Source organism: Zootoca vivipara, chromosome 10, assembly GCF_963506605.1.
Source record: "Zootoca vivipara chromosome 10, rZooViv1.1, whole genome shotgun sequence".
NCBI classification, from domain to species: domain Eukaryota; kingdom Metazoa; phylum Chordata; class Lepidosauria; order Squamata; family Lacertidae; genus Zootoca; species Zootoca vivipara.
The window spans coordinates 1,799,108-1,817,985 of NC_083285.1; the positions used below are offsets into that span (position 1 = coordinate 1,799,108).

The 18,878-nt window shown below is 43.6% G+C and overlaps 1 protein-coding gene across 3 annotated transcripts in view; it reads right to left on the bottom strand.

The window, feature by feature from the left end:
* Nucleotides 1–991: 991 nt before the first annotated feature.
* The window catches only part of MCM10 (minichromosome maintenance 10 replication initiation factor), a 35,161-nt gene continuing 17,274 nt past the window's right edge, over nt 992–18,878 (bottom strand). For 2 of the 3 annotated variants that reach the window (XM_035127655.2, XM_060279481.1), the window contains exons 12-20: nt 14,547–14,657; nt 14,343–14,460; nt 11,215–11,443; nt 9,987–10,125; nt 8,886–9,004; nt 7,206–7,319; nt 5,011–5,156; nt 4,110–4,152; nt 992–3,235 (exon numbers count right to left, since the gene is read on the bottom strand). In XM_035127655.2, coding sequence (XP_034983546.1) covers nt 3,152–3,235; nt 4,110–4,152; nt 5,011–5,156; nt 7,206–7,319; nt 8,886–9,004; nt 9,987–10,125; nt 11,215–11,443; nt 14,343–14,460; nt 14,547–14,657 — 1,103 coding nt within the window. In that variant the 3' untranslated portion in view covers nt 992–3,151. Of the gene's footprint in view, nt 3,236–4,109; nt 4,153–5,010; nt 5,157–7,205; nt 7,320–8,761; nt 9,005–9,986; nt 10,126–11,214; nt 11,444–14,342; nt 14,461–14,546; nt 14,658–18,878 lie in introns of those variants that run through there. The other variant, XM_035127657.2, reaches the window with a different exon arrangement.

Below are 18,878 nucleotides of genomic sequence, written 5' to 3' on the forward strand. Positions count from 1 at the left end.
CTGTTGTCCTAAGGGCTAGAAATGTCATTTATACCACATCAAACACAAAAACTCTCCACTTAATGTCTTTCTCCAGCTAATAACAATCAACTTATGTGGCTTTTGGGGAGCATTGCAGAGTGCACCCAATGCCTACCTAGGCCTGGGCACAGCCTGCTCAGGCCAACCAAAATTGCTCCCAGCTATCCTACCCCGTCTTCAGCCAGGGCTCTTTGAAAAATGAGAACCAAAAAAACAGCTGACTTTAAGATGGCTGCACCATTTCAAGCAAGCAAACACAGCAACATTTCCATTTATTTATGAAGGCAGCCTTTGATGAAGCAAACTGTTTGTAGTGGAACTGCTGACAACCATGCGTAGGCCCCAACGTGAGTGGTTTCGCAGTGTCTCCTGCCAAACGCCCCATCATCGTGACTCACCAACAACAGCGCCAGCCAAGCACGCAAAATTAGACACTATTCACTGCGATATAGAAGTGTCCTATGAAAATGTTACGTTTTACTACAGGTGCTTTTAGATGCTGTCCATGCACATACCTACATTTCCAAGAGACTTTTTATTATTATTTAACACTTAATGAGACAGAGCAAGTGCGTGAAAAGTTAAGACTCTTAGGTGTTCCAAGAACAACAGAAAGAAATCCACAAATCCAGGGCAACTGTGGAGCACCAAATGAAAACAAAGTTGTTAATGGAAGGGTTAGGATTCCTCTTTGCTTTCAATAGGGGAGCTTGGCAGTTGGCGTCTGGAAAATAACCCAGTGGATAAGCAAACATTTCTTACCTAGGAATTCCATTAGCAGCTGGCCTGCTACTTCTTCCAGCAAGAAAACAACGCAACCCTTTACAAAGCACATTTCTAACATACTGCATCAAATTCCAGTCACGTTTATCCTAATGGTTTGAAAGAAATGCCAAGCCAGAAACTTCAAAGGCCTTTATATTACTCTCAAAAGCAGGCACATTGCTCTTCCTTCACTAGAACATTCCCCCAGGCTTGAGGATCTCCACCTGCCATTCATCTCAGTACCTTGTTTTTCATGATCTCCACTCAAAATCCTCTTAATCCCAATGTCTTCTGCAGCAACACCCCTCAGGCAACTGCAGCCACAAGAAGAAAATCAGAATCAATGGCTAGTGCTGAATCCTGCAAAGTGCATGACTAGACAAGCTGGAGAGCGATTTTAAAATCGTCCACCTCCCAGGGCTAATTCAGTAGGTTTTTTTAAAAATGGGTTTGTAAAGTATAGGAAGAGGCTCTTTTTCATCTCTGTATCTTAGGTGCCTGTCTTCTTTCCTCCTCCTGAGATTAGACACAAACCAGCAGTTGCCTTAATGCCTCCTCACTGTAATTACGATGATGTTGGATCTTGGAGAAAGCCCTTTTTAATGATGGTGTTGCAGATTTCAGATTTGCTCAGAGATTCCACCAAAAGAGATCTGACATAGTCAATAAAATGAGGCTAGTGGGAAACTTCTCAGCTGAAATCATTCAGCTGTGGTATCACCTCTAAGCAGTGAATGCCTTATGACTGCTGACGTATATTGCCCATAAAACATAAAACCAGGGCCATTCCTCCTTTCGCCTCTTCACGCTTGCTGAAGACTTGCTGCAATTTTTAAGCATGATAAGAAGGATGATGTTATTAAATTCTTGGACAGTTAAGTGTCAAACTATCAGCCATAGACAAAAAAAATCCCACCCCAGTCTTCTAAAGCCGACAGCCAATCATGGTACTTGAGGGCAAAGCAAGTCATTTTGCCTTGTTCAAAACTTCCAAAAGAAAGAGGGAGGGGAAATAAGAAACTCAAAGCACCTCAACACAGATTTTTATGAGTGTTTATTGTAAACAATATATGTTGGGCTGTTTAGGCACCCTCTGTACATTTTACAATGCTGCATAAACACAAGGCTCCAATACAACCTGGTGACATTTTCAATCACAGCACTGCAGTTAAGATATTTACAGTTTTCAAGAGATTCCAGTAACAATAACATGCCAAGAAATTGTACCCCACTGGTTCACTGAACAAAATACACTAGTGATTGAAGGAAACACTTTTGATATTCGCAGTACATATGGGCACAACTGAAGGGAAGCAAATTAATTGGTGGTAAACTGGTGAATAGATAAGAACGTTTCTAAGCCACATCTCAAAGTACCTCTCTACATAATGTCGCAAGGGAAGACAGAAGAGCCAACTTGGCACACATTCAGAAAAAAAGCCCTTTGTTTTATGAGGTTTTAGCTCCATTTCACACAGCCGTATGTTCTAATTTTTGGGATTCCATTGTTTCTTGCTGTGTTTAATAAGAAACCTTATAGCCATTTGGAGAGAAGAAATACAGGTTTTTCTGACTGCTTCAACAGAAGATCATGTTTTTGCAGCAGACCGTTCACAGTCTGAAACAGCCCGTACCCTCTAAACTATTGATAAAAGATTCCAGACCCAATTAAAAATTCCAGAACAATTTTTAAACATCAAGCTAGATAAAAACAGATTTAAAAGCAAAGGCAATAAAAACAAGGCAACTTGCCTCATTAAAAATCACAAACTACTTTCCCCTTCAATAGGAAAATTATTCTAGGTGGGTATTTGGGAAAATACATTAGTGTGGAGAGCATATTACAAATATATAAACAATCACACAGTTGGTGTAAGTTATAGAAAGAAAAAGGGCTATTTAATGCTGATATCACTCTCTAGACCTGGGCCTAGCCTGGTCAATATTTATTGTGGCACTTCTGAGGTAGTGTCAGATAATACAGCTGAATTTGGCTACAGTTAGATTAGCAGAAACTGCAGTTTGAAAGAAGCACCCTCTAATTCCTTGGAAAACATACAACACGCAGTCTAAGAAAATAGCTCTCTCTTCTGACATCAAGTGACAAGCAAATCCTAAAGAATGACTGAGCAAAGACAGCCCAAAGCAAAGGATCATTCAGACTTCATGAAGGAAAGATGGCTGGGGGTCTCTAGAGCTGAATCCTACCCACATCTACCTCACTGAATTCGATGGGGGATACTCAGTCTATGTCTTTCAGAAGGAACTCCTCATTCATTCTGAAACGCAGAGCTACTTGCACCTTACCAGATATGAGATATTAATTCAAAAGGCAAGCGTAAAGGAGAGAAAGAACTTTTCATAGCTATTTCATACTGTTGAGGAATTGAGGTTGTTCTTCCCCTCTTGGTAAAAGAGTTTCCGCACCAATCTTGGGACCTTTCTTCTCCTGGAAAGGAGAAACGTACAATGAGGTTGTGTGTCCAATGTGGTAGAATAAAAGCCAGCTCAACAAATAATTCTCAATAAATTACCAAGAAGCAAACCACAGGGATATAATCTTCCTCAGGTAAAACTCACCAGAAAGTTCACCTACTATGCAATCCTCATTCATTTCATTTCAGTGAGGCTCACACAGGATAACATCCCAGGGGATTAGAGATATAAACCAATAAAAGCTAGTATAGGAGGACAATTCCAAAGATGGAACTCCGCTCCCAGCCTAGTCCCAGTGGAGAGGACTATTCAGGCTCTTCCCTCACTCGTTTCCCCTCAGGCCTAATTGCTGTGCACATTCCAGGAGTTTTACTTGAAAAGCAATATATAAAGATAAGTTTCTTAGGATGAGTTGCAGCCTGCAGGGGCCACTGGGGTGGGGCACGGAAGTGTATGGGGCTATTTTCGGGAGGGTCCCAGCACACAGGGAGGCCTAATCCTTCCCTCCTCAGCTGCAATTAGGATTCCCCCCCCGGTGCCAATCAAGCTTGTAAAAGTTGAGCTCTCAGAAGCATCATTGGGTCCCAGGAGGTTTTTCTAAAAGCTCAGTTGCTCTGGGGCAGGAGTGAGGAGAAGAAACAGTTGAGGGAAGGAGGGGAAAGGAAAATGGAATGGATGGGATGTGTGTGTGTGTGTTAAGAGAGGGGGGGGTGACCGTCTCTGGCTCCACCCTCACCTGCCACTGGTATGCCACCCCTAGGTATGTTCCTAATGAGGGAACCTTGGGCTGATAAAAGGGACCAAGTTGGACCAAATTAAAACAATAAAAATAAACAACAGCTTCCCCGGCTTCTTAACGTAGGTAGACAGCCTTGGGTGACTCTTACCTTGAGCATTCCATCACGCTCCCATTTAAAGAGACCACAATTGCTGAAAAGGGAAGACAGAAAAATCAGGGTTGCTTCAGTAGCTGTTGGTAGCGGTGCTGCACCCAACTGTTTTAAGGTTTCATTTCCTACATGAACGTTGCCATTTAAGTGTCCAAGAAAACCCCCCACATTCCACTGCTCTGGGCATTATCTTCATGCCTCTTCATAGCCATTTCTCATTGGAAAGGACTGCCCAGACCACTGGTCTCAAACCTTTCTCTCTGGGCCACACTTTCAGAATAAAAACCTGCTTGCATCACATCCAATGTTTTATTGACAAGAAAGATAGTTGGAAAACACAACTAGGATTGTCCACGGTATCACTTGAGGCTCTTGCTCTCATTTTAAAAGGATCTCTAGCCATATTCTGCATATTAAAAAATATATATTTTGATACTACACTATACTGCACTGAAATATTTAAATGTTTCTTTGATTGTCCTTGAATCCTCCAGCCACTCTTGCCATCCTCTCCTGCCACACCAGGGTGGCATGCTGCACCCTTTGAGGGCCACTGGTCTAGACAAACGATGAAGTGAGCTCTTGCCCACCAAACAAAAATGAATAAAAATAAACAAAATGAATAAACCACTATTATTTAGCAAGTCTTTTCAGAGTCTACAGCAAAGGATGAGAGATGCACGTTGACAAACCTTTGCAGATAAAATGCAGTAGGGTTTAGAGCAGGCATCCCCAAACTGCGGCCCTCCAGATGTTTTGGCCTACAACTCCCATGATCCCTAGCTAACAGGACCAGTGGTCGGGGAAGATGGGAATTGTAGTCCAAAGCATCTGGAGGGCCGAAGTTTGGGGGTCCCTGCTTTAGAGACTGAGAAAGAGGGAATGTAGCTCCTCTTACCTGCAGTGTTTTTTGGGCAGCTTGTCAAGAGATATGGCTCTATTTCCACACTGACACTTGAAAAATCGTTTTACACCATCATGCCAGTGATAGTCATGGTTTTGTTCCTTACATGAATCCAGGAGCTTGAAATAGGTATACTTGCACTTGTGTAAAAGGAAGAGAGAGGGAAATAAAGAGTCACACACACGTTGCCCAACTTTTTCAAAGTCACAGTTGTGGTGGAAACCCAGTCCTCTGCTGCGCCAGAAGAGCAAAATACTCTGCGAACCAGGGGGAAGCAGCTATATTATATACCTGAGAGGACATCCCCTTTGAACTCTTTGCTTCTGCTCCCCCAACACTGGCCCCTCTTCCTCTTTAAGACCACCTCTGCCACCAGTGTAAATCCTGGCAAAATGCAGATCGCATCAATGGTGAAACTCAGCAAAGGATCAGGGCATTTTAATGATGGAAAAGAGGCCCACCTTCTGCAGGTCTTAAATACAAATATGTAGCCACATCACCAGCAATTAATACAATGAAATGCTATGTGATGGGTTTGTTCTTGTTCTTATGGTGTATTTTGTGTTTTTATGCTGTGAACCGCCCTGGGGAGCTACAGATGAAGGGTGATAACTATTCTGGATTATTCAGAAGGACAGGCTACCAGTGTGAAAAATACAACTTGAATCTGCTTATCAGGGGGTTGGACTGGATGGCCCTTGTGGTCTCTTCCAACTCTACGATTCTGTGATCATTGTATTCAACAGGACTTGGCTACAAAGTTTTAGATGGTTATAAGACTGGAAATGCTGGATTAGGACCTAGGAGACCAAGGTTCAAAGCCCACTCTGCCATGAAGCTCCCTGGGTGGCCCTGGGCCAGGAACTATTGCTCTGCCTACCCTCTCTCACAGGGTGGTTGGGAGAGGAGGAAAGGTGCATGTCACCTTCAGCTTCTTGGAGGAAAGCTGGGGTGAAAATGTAATAACAAATAAGTAAGAGTGGGCTTTTAACTGTGAATATTTCTTTTTGGAGAGCAAACTGACCTGTGCATGAATCCAACAAGGACATTCTCCCTCCCTGGGACTTCGTGTGCTACGAGAGGCACAGGAAAGCTAAAGCTTGTTTCTTGGCACCAACCCCCCCTCTAATGCTATTATTTTTACATGGGAGGATCGCTTTCCACTGACCTGGGGCTGCCTTCAAAACTCAGGTCATGTCGCGATATGCTTGGGAGGTGCAGTTTAAGCCCCTAGCAGGATGCGCTGTGTTTTTGCAGGAGTGTGAGAAAAGGCAGTGTGGAGCGTGGAGTCCTTGACATGTCTGACTGGGGGTGGGGAGGACTGCAGTTCACTTCATACTTTGGAACATACCTACCTATTTTGCCTGCCCATCAGACCCATGCATGGATCAGAATATAGATCTTCAGGTTAAGCCACATAATTGATGAACCGATTCATGCATGCATCCATATGTGACCCTTCAGATGCTGCTGAAGTACAACTCCCATCAGCCCTGGCAAGCATGGCCAATGGTGGGGAGGATGGAAGAAGAGAAGAGTTTGGATTTGATATCCCGCTTTATCACTACCCAAAGGAGTCTAAAAGCGGCTAACATTCTCCTTTCCCTTCCTCCCCCACAACAAACACTCTGTGAGGTGAGTGGGGCTGAGAGACTTCAGAGAAGTGTGACTAGCCCAAGGTCACCCAGCAGCTGCATGTGGAGGAGCGGAGATGCGAACCCAGTTCCCCCGATTACGAGTCCACTGCTCTGAACCACTACACCACACTGGCTCTCAGTGATGGGAGTAAATGCTGTCCAATAATATCTGGAGAGTCACAGGTTCCTCATCCCTGGACCATACTTAGGGTTGCCAGGCTCAATAGTGGACAGGACTTCTGTGCCTTTAATTGCCCTGCTCTCTTTTGAGTCTGGAAACCTTAAAGAGAAACCAGCAGACCCTTTGTTTAATTTCCAAGCAAGGGACAGCATCTATGACGTAGTCATTTCAAAGCAACCTTTTTTCTGTGCAGCCATGGAGGATGTTATTAGCTGTTTTAAGCAGCTGTAATCATTAAAGGAAAAAGGCAGCCCTGGATCCCCTCATGAGCAGATTTCTCTAGTAAAGGTTCCCGAGGGTCAAAATGAACTTTTCACCCAACACTGATCAAGTGGGACTTTGAGCCATCTTCAAGCGGCTGCTTCACTCACCGATTTGCACGTTGCAACACGGCATTTTACTTCTCGGATGCTCCGCATTTTATCTTCCATTTGCTCCTTCTTCACCAGGGGCTCAAAATAGCGTTCCTGCAGCTCAGCCTCAAACTGTGGCAGGAGGAGAGATGAAACTTTAATATAGATGTGAAAACAGCTAACATAAAACTTGTTAACACTGTAAATGAAACTTAACCCCCCCACATATCTGAAAAGAGGATTTTCAGAAGCAATAAGCTATTAATTTCAATTGAATCCCCATCCTGAAATTATAAAAAGATTTTTAAAAAAAATCAAACACACAGTTTTTTTAGCACGTTCAGACCTCTTCTTGAACTAAGAGATTCTGATGCGCTGCTTGGAAACATTTTCATCCCTGAAATGCAGTCGCTCTTAGAGCCAGTTCAAATATATTATGTAAAACCACTTGATCTTTCATCACTCAAAAGCCCAACATCTGACAATTTGTAGCTGAACCGTTCTCCCTCAAAAGACATTGCACCTGAGGAAATCCGAAAGCTCTAGCTGTGGTAACTAACTAACTAACTAACTAACTAACTAACTAACTAACTAACTAACTAACTAACTAACTACACAATGTCTCATTTGGAGGCAGCTTGTAAGGTAGCCAAGTGTTCAACATGTATGGGTGCAAAAAGGGCGTGGACACACAAAAGACCGCAGAGAATATAGACTTAAACAGGGCTGTCAGGACTCTGCTGGCTGATGCTTAAGGCATCCTGCATTTCATTTCCAAAAGAACAGAAGGGAACTGACTCAGAGGAAGAGTGCCATCTACTGAACAAACAGCAAAACCAGAGGCCTTGTGAAAAGACAAGGTTCGGTTGTTCAAGATGAAAAGCATATATTGGGATATTTAATGGTACTCAAAACTGAATAAAACAAATAATAAAATAAATCAGACACCTGCTCCTCCCACTGCAAACATCAACAAATAAGGTGAACGCCTGAAAACAAAAAATGAAGTTGTGTAATCTTTTTCAGCCTGTGGGCCACACTCCCTCACAGGCACACTTGCCCAGGCCAGAGGCAAATACAGCAACAGGCAACTCTCACCCACCCACCTCGCAAACAAGAGGCACGGTTGCAGCTTAAGAACACATTCCAGCCAGGAAAAGCCACTTGAGGGGGAAGAGCAGGGCCACTGAGGGGGTATAGTCTGGGAAGGGTCCCAAGGGCCAGACAGAGAGCCCAGGGGCCCTCATTTGGCCCCCTGGGTCTGAGGCCCCCACCCCTGCTTTGCAGATTTATGAAGAACTCATATTTTTGCCTTTGTCAGAAAAATGTTTCTCTGCATTCAGACTCTTCTTTGGTCAGCAACTACATTTCCCAGAAGTCTGCTTGGCCTTGCCACATTCTTCAAGCAGACGTCTGGAAACGCAGTTGCGGGGTCAGATGTGAAGCCCACTGCAGTTTGTTCTCCTGCATTGAAAATGGTCAATGCTGAATTTCTGGTAGTGAATTCTGACACAAAATGCAGGTCCGCAGATCATATCATAGTGATGCCTCTCTTGCAGAACTGTTAGGCATACCTCTTGAAGGTGACACAGTCCTATTTTCTGCTGCTGGGCAGGATCCTTTCCTCTTTATCCGCTCCCAATAGCACCCACATGCAGGCATTCCTAGCCAGCTCCCTTGTATACGGGAGATGCTCACCTCCTTAAGGACACCCGTATGTTTGGATCTAGCATTCAAGATCTCTTGAAATTCATCAGACTCCAAGTACGCAAGCTGCTGGCATAGTTTCTTTCTGGCAGGTTCTGCTGCATCAACATCTATAGAAACGGAAGAGAACAATATACGTGCTTAGCCATTATTTCCAAAGGATATTCTGCTTCAACAGAAACTAAAGTAATGACAGTAGGTGTTGCATAGATAGTGTGCCATCTCACAGATAGTGTGCTTTTACCTGTGCCTTTCTAATGTGCAGAATTTTGATTTGTTTGTGTCACCCCAGACAAAAAACAGGGCAGGCCTTCCTCCACCATGCCCCTACTTACCAGATTCCTCAGGGTCACCTGGCTGGGAACTTCTGGAGACAAGGGCTACCCCAGATGGGCCTTTGGTCGGATCCAAGAGGGAAATTATTTCAACAATATACAGTGAACCTATTACATAACCTGCCAAGGTCCTTCATTTCCCAGTCATTCCAAGGAGCAAACTCTTGCTGCTGTGGGGGTTTTTTTGGTCATGCATCTCAGCTGCAACTCTCAGGGTAAACTCAAGAGGCTTGCCACTTGACAGCCAATGGTTGACAACAGAGGCAAAGGGAACGAGATCTGCTCAGAGGTAAATGGGTCTGTCGGCTAGTGGTGGGAAATGAATTTCTAAAAATGGATGAGGAAGAGAGAATTCAAAATTTGTATAAATATCTACTGGCAGGAATATTGAAGCCACAGAAGGCAGTAAGTTATCTTGAGGGACTTTATACAAATGTTATGAATCAAGTCAGGAGAAGTCAGGAGAGCTACCTCAATTCTGCTCGTACAGAAACCAGGGATTTTCAGCACAGAAATCTCAGGGATTTCCACAGAGCAGGCATGTAGCCCGTAACCACACATTTAAGAGAGAAAGGAAAGATGGACTCCTGTTGCCTATAGTCTGCACTGTTTTCTGCCCATTGTCTCAAGGTAGCAACTTCAAGCCAAACCATTCAGCTTGACACCAGCTGGTTGCAACACTGGGTTGGACCCAAGCGACTTAATTCCAATGCAAGTCTGTGGTTATCTTTGTAAAAAGGTTCTACACTTTCCATACCTTGGGAGAGAGGGGTGCTTTTCTCAGCTCTCTCAGAAATCTCTGGAATGTCTAGACTGGATCGTTTTCTTTTTATGCTGTTTGGGTCCACTTTGGCGAGGATCCGGCCTTTTGCACGTAGTTTCTTTATAGCTGCCATCTAAAAGCAACAAAAGAAAGACTCAAGACATGTAGCAAAAGCCAGCAATTAAAACCAGTATGAAAAGCCAGCAAGGATCACTGGAGCTGAATGTCAGTTTGCATTTCTTAGTGTAGAAAGTATTGATCCGATGTGTAATTAATTCAAGAGGGTTCTGGGAGCCTCTGGAAGATTCTCTGTGTGAAAGAAGCAAGCATAAGGTTCATGATGTTTGGGTTATTCCTTCAGAGAAGCTGAGTACAGCTGCTTAAACTGGGCCTGTTATCTCTTCCTCTCAAAGTCATGCGGACTATAATAATAGGCCAGAAGGAGCCTGGCTTTCTCTTTCTCCTGGCACGATGTTCTGTACATAGTATGCTTCGTGTTAAGGTTTAGTCTTATTATGTTGTAAGCTTAAGTTAAGTCTGCTGCGACTAGATTTCTTATGGACAGTGCCAATCCTGAAGGTATTGGATTTGTGACCATTATGTTCATTTGCCTTCAGTAGCAGTAAAGCTCTGCTAGATGAAATATAATTGCCTCTGGTCTATTTTTTGGGAACCCTGCAACGTGTTTAAGTTTTTACTCTGCTAACTATACACTGGAATCTGCTCTGGATCAATACTGAGTAGACTTTAAATGACACTGAAGACCATATAACCTTCTCACAGCTCTACTGTGCTTGTGGAAACTAGGCCAATGCTTGTTCTCCGTCACACAAAAATATCATACACCCACAAACACTCTATTGCACAGATCAGACACACACACACCCCGAATCCTGGGAACTGTAGCTAAATTGGCTAAAAGTCTATTACAACTGAACATACACATTAAAAGCTACAATTGAAATAATCAGTTTTTTTAAATAATAAAACCCATCCTGTTATTGTCTTTTAGCACAGTGTATGTCCAGTCCTGAAAACTCCCATAGTCCTTTGTGCTGGGCTAAAAAGCTGGCAACCTTATCACAAATCTTTGACAACCCAATGGTTGGTCTCCAAGCCCATCTGGAATGATGAAGTTACAGGCTAATAGAAGCTTGACTGATCCTTGCCTCTATACTCTTACCATGGGGCAGCAGTTAAGGAGAATTTGAGGAGCTGATACCTTTTTAGCTTCTGCCAAGCCATTCAGTTTGGGCACCGAAGGAGGCAAACTATCGAAGAAGAGAACATCGTCTCCTTCAGAGAAGCCTGTGCCAAGTCTAGGAGTTTTGGGGCTTGACAGTTTGGCAGCTTTGGGAAACTCTGCCCCGGGAGTTGGAGAGCGCAGCACCGCTGGTCCTGAGGAAGGTGGCATTGCTGCCACAGTTGCATGGCATGTATTTTGAAGAAACCTTAAACAAAAGGACAAAATCCATTATAATCTTGCTTGGGGAGGTGGTGCAGGAAAACAGGATTCTGACCCAAAAATCCTGTTAAGATTCTGCTAGAGCAGGGGCTTTTCAGACTGTTGTGGTGAAACCGGGAGCCCTTCAGAAGCTCACCAGGGTTTCTCAGTGAGAAAATCAGTAATGACAGACAAGCTTTCCTGAAAGACAGCTGGGCCACATATGCAAGGTGAATCTACTCTATTAGGCATGCCTGGTTTGGAGGCCACGACCTTTCAATTCACACATGCTACTGAGTGCTTTGCAATGCATGGAGGTTTCATGGAAGGTGAGCAGGGTGTAGGAAAGTTCACTAAAGGTAGAAAGTTTGGAAACTACAATGCTAGAGGAAGAGGTTTAAATACTCAAGGTCAGGAGACATCCTGCTTTCATACAGCCAAATAATCTTTTGGCTTAGCCTTCCCCCAACACATGTCGGGGGGGGGGGGAGTGTCAACCAGGCAGCACATAAGCCTCAGGCCAGCTTCTAGGTTCATGGCATGTAGGCAGAAAACGACAAGACACCCTGCTTGCCTCCTCAGCCAAAGACAACATGGTGAGAAACAGGACTTTCCATCTCCACCACCAACTGCACGCTCCTCTCTCCAGAGAATTTCATCTGCAATGATTAACAATTGACTCTATTTTTTTTCAAATAATATTTATTAATTTTCAAACATTTTAACACAAAAACAAAAAAGCAAAAATAAAGCAATCAAAAAAGAAAAAGAATATCAATTCATTACATTAACTTGACATTGTGGACTTCCTCGATGCCCCCCACGCTGGGTCCATTTATTAAATCTAAATTAAGCAATTTTCCTTTATCATCTTAATCATTCTGACACAATTTTTCCATTATTTCCCAACCAATTCTAATCTACTAAAAAAAAAGACATTGACTATCCTCAATTTCTAATTCATTAATTAATCAATCTAAATCTAACTTTATTTTCCCATCCATCTCTAATTTTTCCTTTAGCCTCACAATTTGTACACCAAAATTTTTCCATACATTCAAATGTTATTTCTTCTATCATAATAACCTTTAACCACATTTATCTAATTCTACCCCCCTTCCACTGGACTCCGGATCTCCCAGATGTATCAACCAGCTCCATAAAACGTTCACGTTTTGGACCATTTTAATCAATCAGAAAATAACCCATTGTTACTCCTCACCCTATTCCCACTCTTTCGCCACCTGTCCACCACTCTCCCTTCTTTGTTCCCTGCTGCCCCCCAATTTTCTAACTGTAGCACAGTACCATCCAGCTATTTTCCCACTTTTCAGCCCTATCTCAATCCCCCCCAACAGTTAAGCTCATTCCCCAGCATGGATCCCACCCTCCCTCTCTCACTGGGAGGACATTATTCCATGCTGGTTCTTCTTTGAGGACTCCTTGAATCAAACATAAGTCTTGTTCACCCTCTCCCACTGGGGGAACAGTATTCCATACATCTTCCTCCTCTTTTTTAAGTTCAGTTATATTGTCCAGGACTGATGGGTCTTCCTCCTCTTCTGCAAAGTCATTTACAATGCCCCCGGATGATGCTTGTTCATCTTGCTTCAGTTTTCTTATTTTGCGAATCTCTATATTGTTCTGCTGAAATTCATCTCTCACATCCAAAATCAGTTCAGGAGTTTTTGATAATCCACAAAGTCTGAAGAGCCAGATGATGTTGTGTCTACTGACATCCTGTTTGTCTCAAATTCCATGGGAGCTGCAGAAATTACAATGCAGGAAGTGGCACTGTTCGTATTTCCAAACCTCAAAAACAAAGTTTACATCCGATCTGGTTATCAGCTCTCATTTTTAATTCTTGTTCATATTTAAAAAATCTTGTGTCCATTTCTGAAAAGAACATTATCAAACTTCTTGTACACAGCCTTATATTTGCTCTCTCTTCAAAGTTAACAGTTCTCAGCCTCAAAGAGGTAAACAAATTCCTTCCTATTGTGATGTCATAATGGCTGCTGGCTGATCCCTTCAGGGACCCGACTCCAGTTCCAGGGGGGCTTCCCCCACTCCAAATTAAAAATTTTACAGGGATTTTAATGTTATCAATCCTTCTCTCCTTTACCCTGCCTCAGGGGGAAGGTTTTAAGTCCAATCCTTGGAAGTTGTTAAAGTTCTGTCAAACTCTCCGGCTGCAGGCAAGTTAACTGCATTGCTGTTCTCTCAATGGGGGAGACCGACTTCCTGTTTAAATCTCCTCCCATGGCCAATTCTTTTCAATTGATTTTTTTTTAAAAAAAATCTTTCTGTTACTCATGGTGTCCAATGTCTTCCAAATCCTTTTTTCTTCTTCTTCTTTTTTTTGGAAAATCCACCGCTCTCCGCTGCCGGCTCGGAGCTTCGCTCTGTGAGGATAGCAGTAGACTCGAAAATGGCACCCACGACTGCAACTCTGCTCTAACTTGGAGCTCTCAAAGAGAGCTTGCTGGTGAGCAGAGGAGTCACCTTTGGGCGCAGCCGAGCTCTCATGCCCCCAGAAAGCTCAATCTGGGGTTCTTAGGGGAGCCACAGTTGTTCAGCTTCTTCGGGGGGAGCCAATGATCTACCAGTGATCTACTTCAGACACCCAGTGATCTACTGGTAGATCACTATCTACCTGTTGGACATGCCTGGCTTAGTTGGTAGAGCATGAGTCTCTTAAATGTCAGGGCTGTGCGTTCAAGCCCCACATTGGAGAAGATTACTGCATTGCAGAGGGTTGGACTAGATGGCTCACATGCTCCCTTCCAACTCTACAGTTCTATGATTCTAAGTTACTTAGTATATCACACCTACAGTGAATAATACTACAAAAGAAGCCGTTTGAACTACTGAACCATTTCCTCACATGACCATCATGGTGTTACCTCTTCTGCATCTCTTCAGACTTCCTTTTCCTGGCTTCCAGCATTTGCTGCTTCTGTTGCTTAATCAGTGCTGAAGCAGAGATGGACTGGAATGCTGGATTTTGCTTCCCAACAGATACTGGAGGGGACATAAAGAAAGTTGTGGGTGAGTCAGATGTTGCTCAGCAGGAGTCAAATAGGTTGCTTCCCCCCCCCCCGACATACCTGGTGCACTGGCTTTGGCTAGGTGTTTATTCAGGTTCCTTGCTCCAAAAGAGGGCGTTGACAATAGTTCTTTGAATTCCTCTGAACATGGCAAAGGTTGTTTTGGCAAACCTGAAACAGAACATGCAATGTAACAATGCAGCAGACTCGCAGGCTAGTCCCAGGCGGTTGATGACCCAGAGTCCTGCTTGCCCTTCAAAGAAAATCCAAAACAAATGTCTAGCCCTTAGGAGACATTAAAAACTGGACAAGTGAACAATCCCTACGGTACTAAAACTGCAGAAGCCTGTGAGATAGCTAAATAAATCTCCACTGGTTGGCAACTCTAAGGGCAATGCAGCCTCAAGGAACACAATTCGTGTGTTGTGACTAGTCAAAATTATACTACTCGAAGCACACACAAAGAAGCCTAAACCTGGGATGAAAGCAGCGCACAGATTAATAACAGCCTAGGCCAGTGGTGGTGAACCTATGGCACGCATGTCAGAGGGGACATTCAGAGCACTCTCTGTGCGCAGGCGTGCGGTCGTCCAGGAGCTCCTGGCCACTTCCGTGGGGGGGGGGGGAGAGGAGGAATAGAGGAAGGCTCCCGCGATGCAGGAAACTGCCGCTCTGTCAAGCCTGCAGCTCTGCCTCCCAGCGATCAGCTGTTCCGCGGGAGTGGGAGAAAGAGAGGAGGGCTTGCAGGGCACCCCATCCAACAACCAAACCTGACAACCGCCTCTTGGCTGGCTCCTCCTCCCCGCCATCAAGTCTGGTTGTGCCCAACCTGCCTTCCTGCTCTGCTCTTGGGTGCATTTAGAGCTGCGTGACACTGGCATGTGAGTGAGGTGCTGAGCGGGTGTGACTGTTTATGCTCCGTGGCTTCACTCCAGTCTGTTCCTACTCAGGAGTAAGCCATCTTCAGTTCAACAGGGTTTAACTCCCAGGTCAGTCAGTAAGCATATAAAGATAGCAACCTAAGAAGGGACTGATAGGTTTACACGTTCGCTGGGCTTTCCTGCAGAAGCCAACAAAGAAATTCATTCCGTGGAGGCTGTGATCAAACGACAGCTGAAGAAACAGTGAAAATAAAAAAAATTATAATAATACATTATTTTAAACCTGCCAGTCTGGCTGGGTTTCCCCAGCCACTTGGGAAGGCTTCCAACAGGACATTAAAAACAGGAAAAAAATTCAAATGTAAAATACTTCCCTGAACAGCCCTGCCTTCAGATGTCTTCTAAAAGTCAGATAGTTGTTTATTTCTTTGACATCTGATGCAAAGAAAGGGCTCATGATGAAGCTCAAGCCTTCTTTCTTGAGGGGAATATTTATTTATTTGTGTGTGTGTGTGTATGTGTGTGTGTGTGTGTGTTAGTATAGCCCTCCAGTGTACACTAGTCTAGTGGCCAAAATGGTGGAACCTTCTAGAAAAAGTGTATTTCCGAGGCTCATACCACCACTTTTTGGGGAATAATATCAGTGCTTTTTTCTGTGGGGACACAGAGGGACACATACCCCTAAACATTTTGTGAATATAACAGGAGAAGAAATTCACTATATTTATTTTTCCCAATTTGAACTGTATTTATTTTTCCCGATGGTGATTTTCTAGAGTCAAAATTAGAGTACTCCTAAACATTTTTAAAGGAAAAAAGCACTGAGTTATACCATAAAATTATATATAAATGGAAAGATAAATTTAATGAAGAATGTAATGTAATAACTTTTATGAAGGATTTTTTATTACAACAGCAGTCATGAAGAAGAAACGTGAAACACACAGAAAAATGAGATACAGTCATACCTCTAGTTACGTACTGCTCTGGTTACGTAACTTTCAGGTTATGAATGCAGCAAACCTGGAAGTGTTTACTTCCGGGTTCACCATGCAGTTTGCGCAGAAGCGATCTGCACACTTCGTGCACATGCAGTAGTGACACTCTGAAAGGTAAAGGGAACCCTGACCATTAGGTCGAGTAGTAACCGACTCTGGGTTTGCGGTGCTCATCTCGCGTTCTTGGCCGAGGGAGCCGGCGTACAGCTTCCGGGTCATGTGGCCAGCATGACTAAGCCACTTCTGGCGAACCAGAGCAGAGCACGGAAATGCTGTTTACCTTCCCGCTGCATCGGTATCTATTTATCTACTTGCATTTTGACGTGCTTTTGAACTGCTAGGTTGGCAGGAGCTGGGACCGAGCAAGGGGAGCTCACCCCGTCGCGGGGATTCAAACCGCTGATCTTCTGAACGGCACCCTGGAACGGATTGTGTTTTTAAGTAGAGGTACCACTGTATACAGGTTAAATTGCCGTCTTGGCACTTTGTGATAAGTAAGTGGGTTTTGGGTTGCAGTTTTGGCACTCAATCTCTAAAAGATTCACCACTGGCCTAGGCATACTTAAAATTGAGTGCCTGCCTTGGAAATATACTTGTTCTTCCTTAGTCAGTCTCTGGAACATGTCCTCCTTCTCTTCCCTTTGAATATTAATATTATTCCCTTTGAGTATTAACCATGCTTTCTAGCTACCTGTGAACCGAAAGTAACATCATGGGCAGAATACGGGAAACAAAAAGATGGCGCCGAGGTAAGACGCTCTTATCGGAGCTCAAAGAAATCTTTTAACTAAATGCCTTTGTTGCTGGCTCTCCTCCTTCTTTTGGATTTTATTTCCTTTCACTACTTCGTTGTGCTTTTGAACATCTTATCTTATCCACCTCGGTGCCGGGACTTAATGAAGTTAATGAAGTTTTAACGAAGGCTCTCAGACATTCCCTCCCGGGCATTAAGGCACTCCCTCCCAGTTTCTCGTTGACTCCTCGTGACAAACTTATTCCGAGGATCTTTAAGGACTTCTAATGGGCTTTTAACCCCAAAAACTACAAATTCATAAAACCACAAATTTCTCCCACCACCTCTAACTTCGTGGACCCCCAAACATCTCAGTTGTTTTAGCAAACTGAGAAGGGGGGGGGGGATACTTCAAAGGAGTGCTCTAATTGGACCTGGTTTTAAACTCCTCGCAGCAGGCCAGCCAGGACTGAATGAGAACTGAATGAGATTGCTACCTAAGAACTTTATCACTTTATCACTCTATTTAGAAGTCTGATCTCATTGATTTAAGAAGAATCTAGCAATGAGAAGAGCCAAAAGACTCAGGTGTCCTGATACGGAAACTGACGCAGAGCCCTCTGGTTTCAAACAGAGTAATCTAGATAATTACCTGCTACCTCAAAAACAGCACATATCTCCTCCCAAAACCTTCCTCAACCCTTTACATGGAAAGACAGTTGAAGAGATATCCCTAGGAATAAATGAGGACAAGGCTACTACTCCCATAATCGAGGCACAAGTACTAATTGATAGAAAGGTGGAGCTGCTGGAGGAATGCTGCCTATTGACTGCTCAAACAGTTCAAAAAATCTTTGAACAATTACAAAACATCTCCAAGAAGCTGGATAACCCAGATGAAAGGAGGCAACTCACTCCCTTTTTGCCATCCTTAACAAGCCCTGGAGATAAACAGAACAAATACAAATTTATACCTCTAAACCAGCCAAAAACCAGAGGAAGCCCCCCTCACTCAGTCAACCTGATACTGAGGCCATGTGAGATTGTTCTCCACATTTTTCCATATAGAGGGCCCCTACCTTACTGGGAGTCATCCTTCTGGGCCAGACATCATCTAAATCTGCTCCTAGGCCTTGAGGGTGGAAGCATTGACTTAAAAGCAGTCAAGAGGCTCACTAACGATGGATATTCCAAAAAAGTACTACTAAGATTTGGTAGTCATAGAATTCCAACCAAAATCTTAAGGGAAAAGGCTCATTTAGCCCAGAAAGGAATTATTCCGCATCGACACTTTGAAGATATATCACTCAGACCATTGATTGCATCTAAAAGACAGAACAAGATGAACAAGGCCATTCCACCAGAAGCCGACATCTGCCCTACTCCTGTGGAAGAACCCAGTAGATGGGAGAAACCACAGCCAGCTACCCGGGAAATCACGCAAGAAAAATCCAAGCTCCCAAACCATGTGACTGTAGCATCAAATAACAGCCTCGCCCTCGACACAATAGACTGGACAGTCCCAGAAGAAGAAGATCTGCTGAGTAACTTTATCAAGCTACCAGATAAAGAACAAATAAACATACTCAGTAAATTGATGAAACTACAGGCCAGATTGACCGAAATACACCAACAAGGTCAACAAAATGCAGGAGAAACAATACACAATCAAACTTTACATTTACCAGCCTTCTCCCCAAAATGCATAGTCAAAAAGAGAGCTACTAATGGAACTTTTAAATGTATAGATGCAGAGCTTCAAATCCAGCCTCCTTTAGAA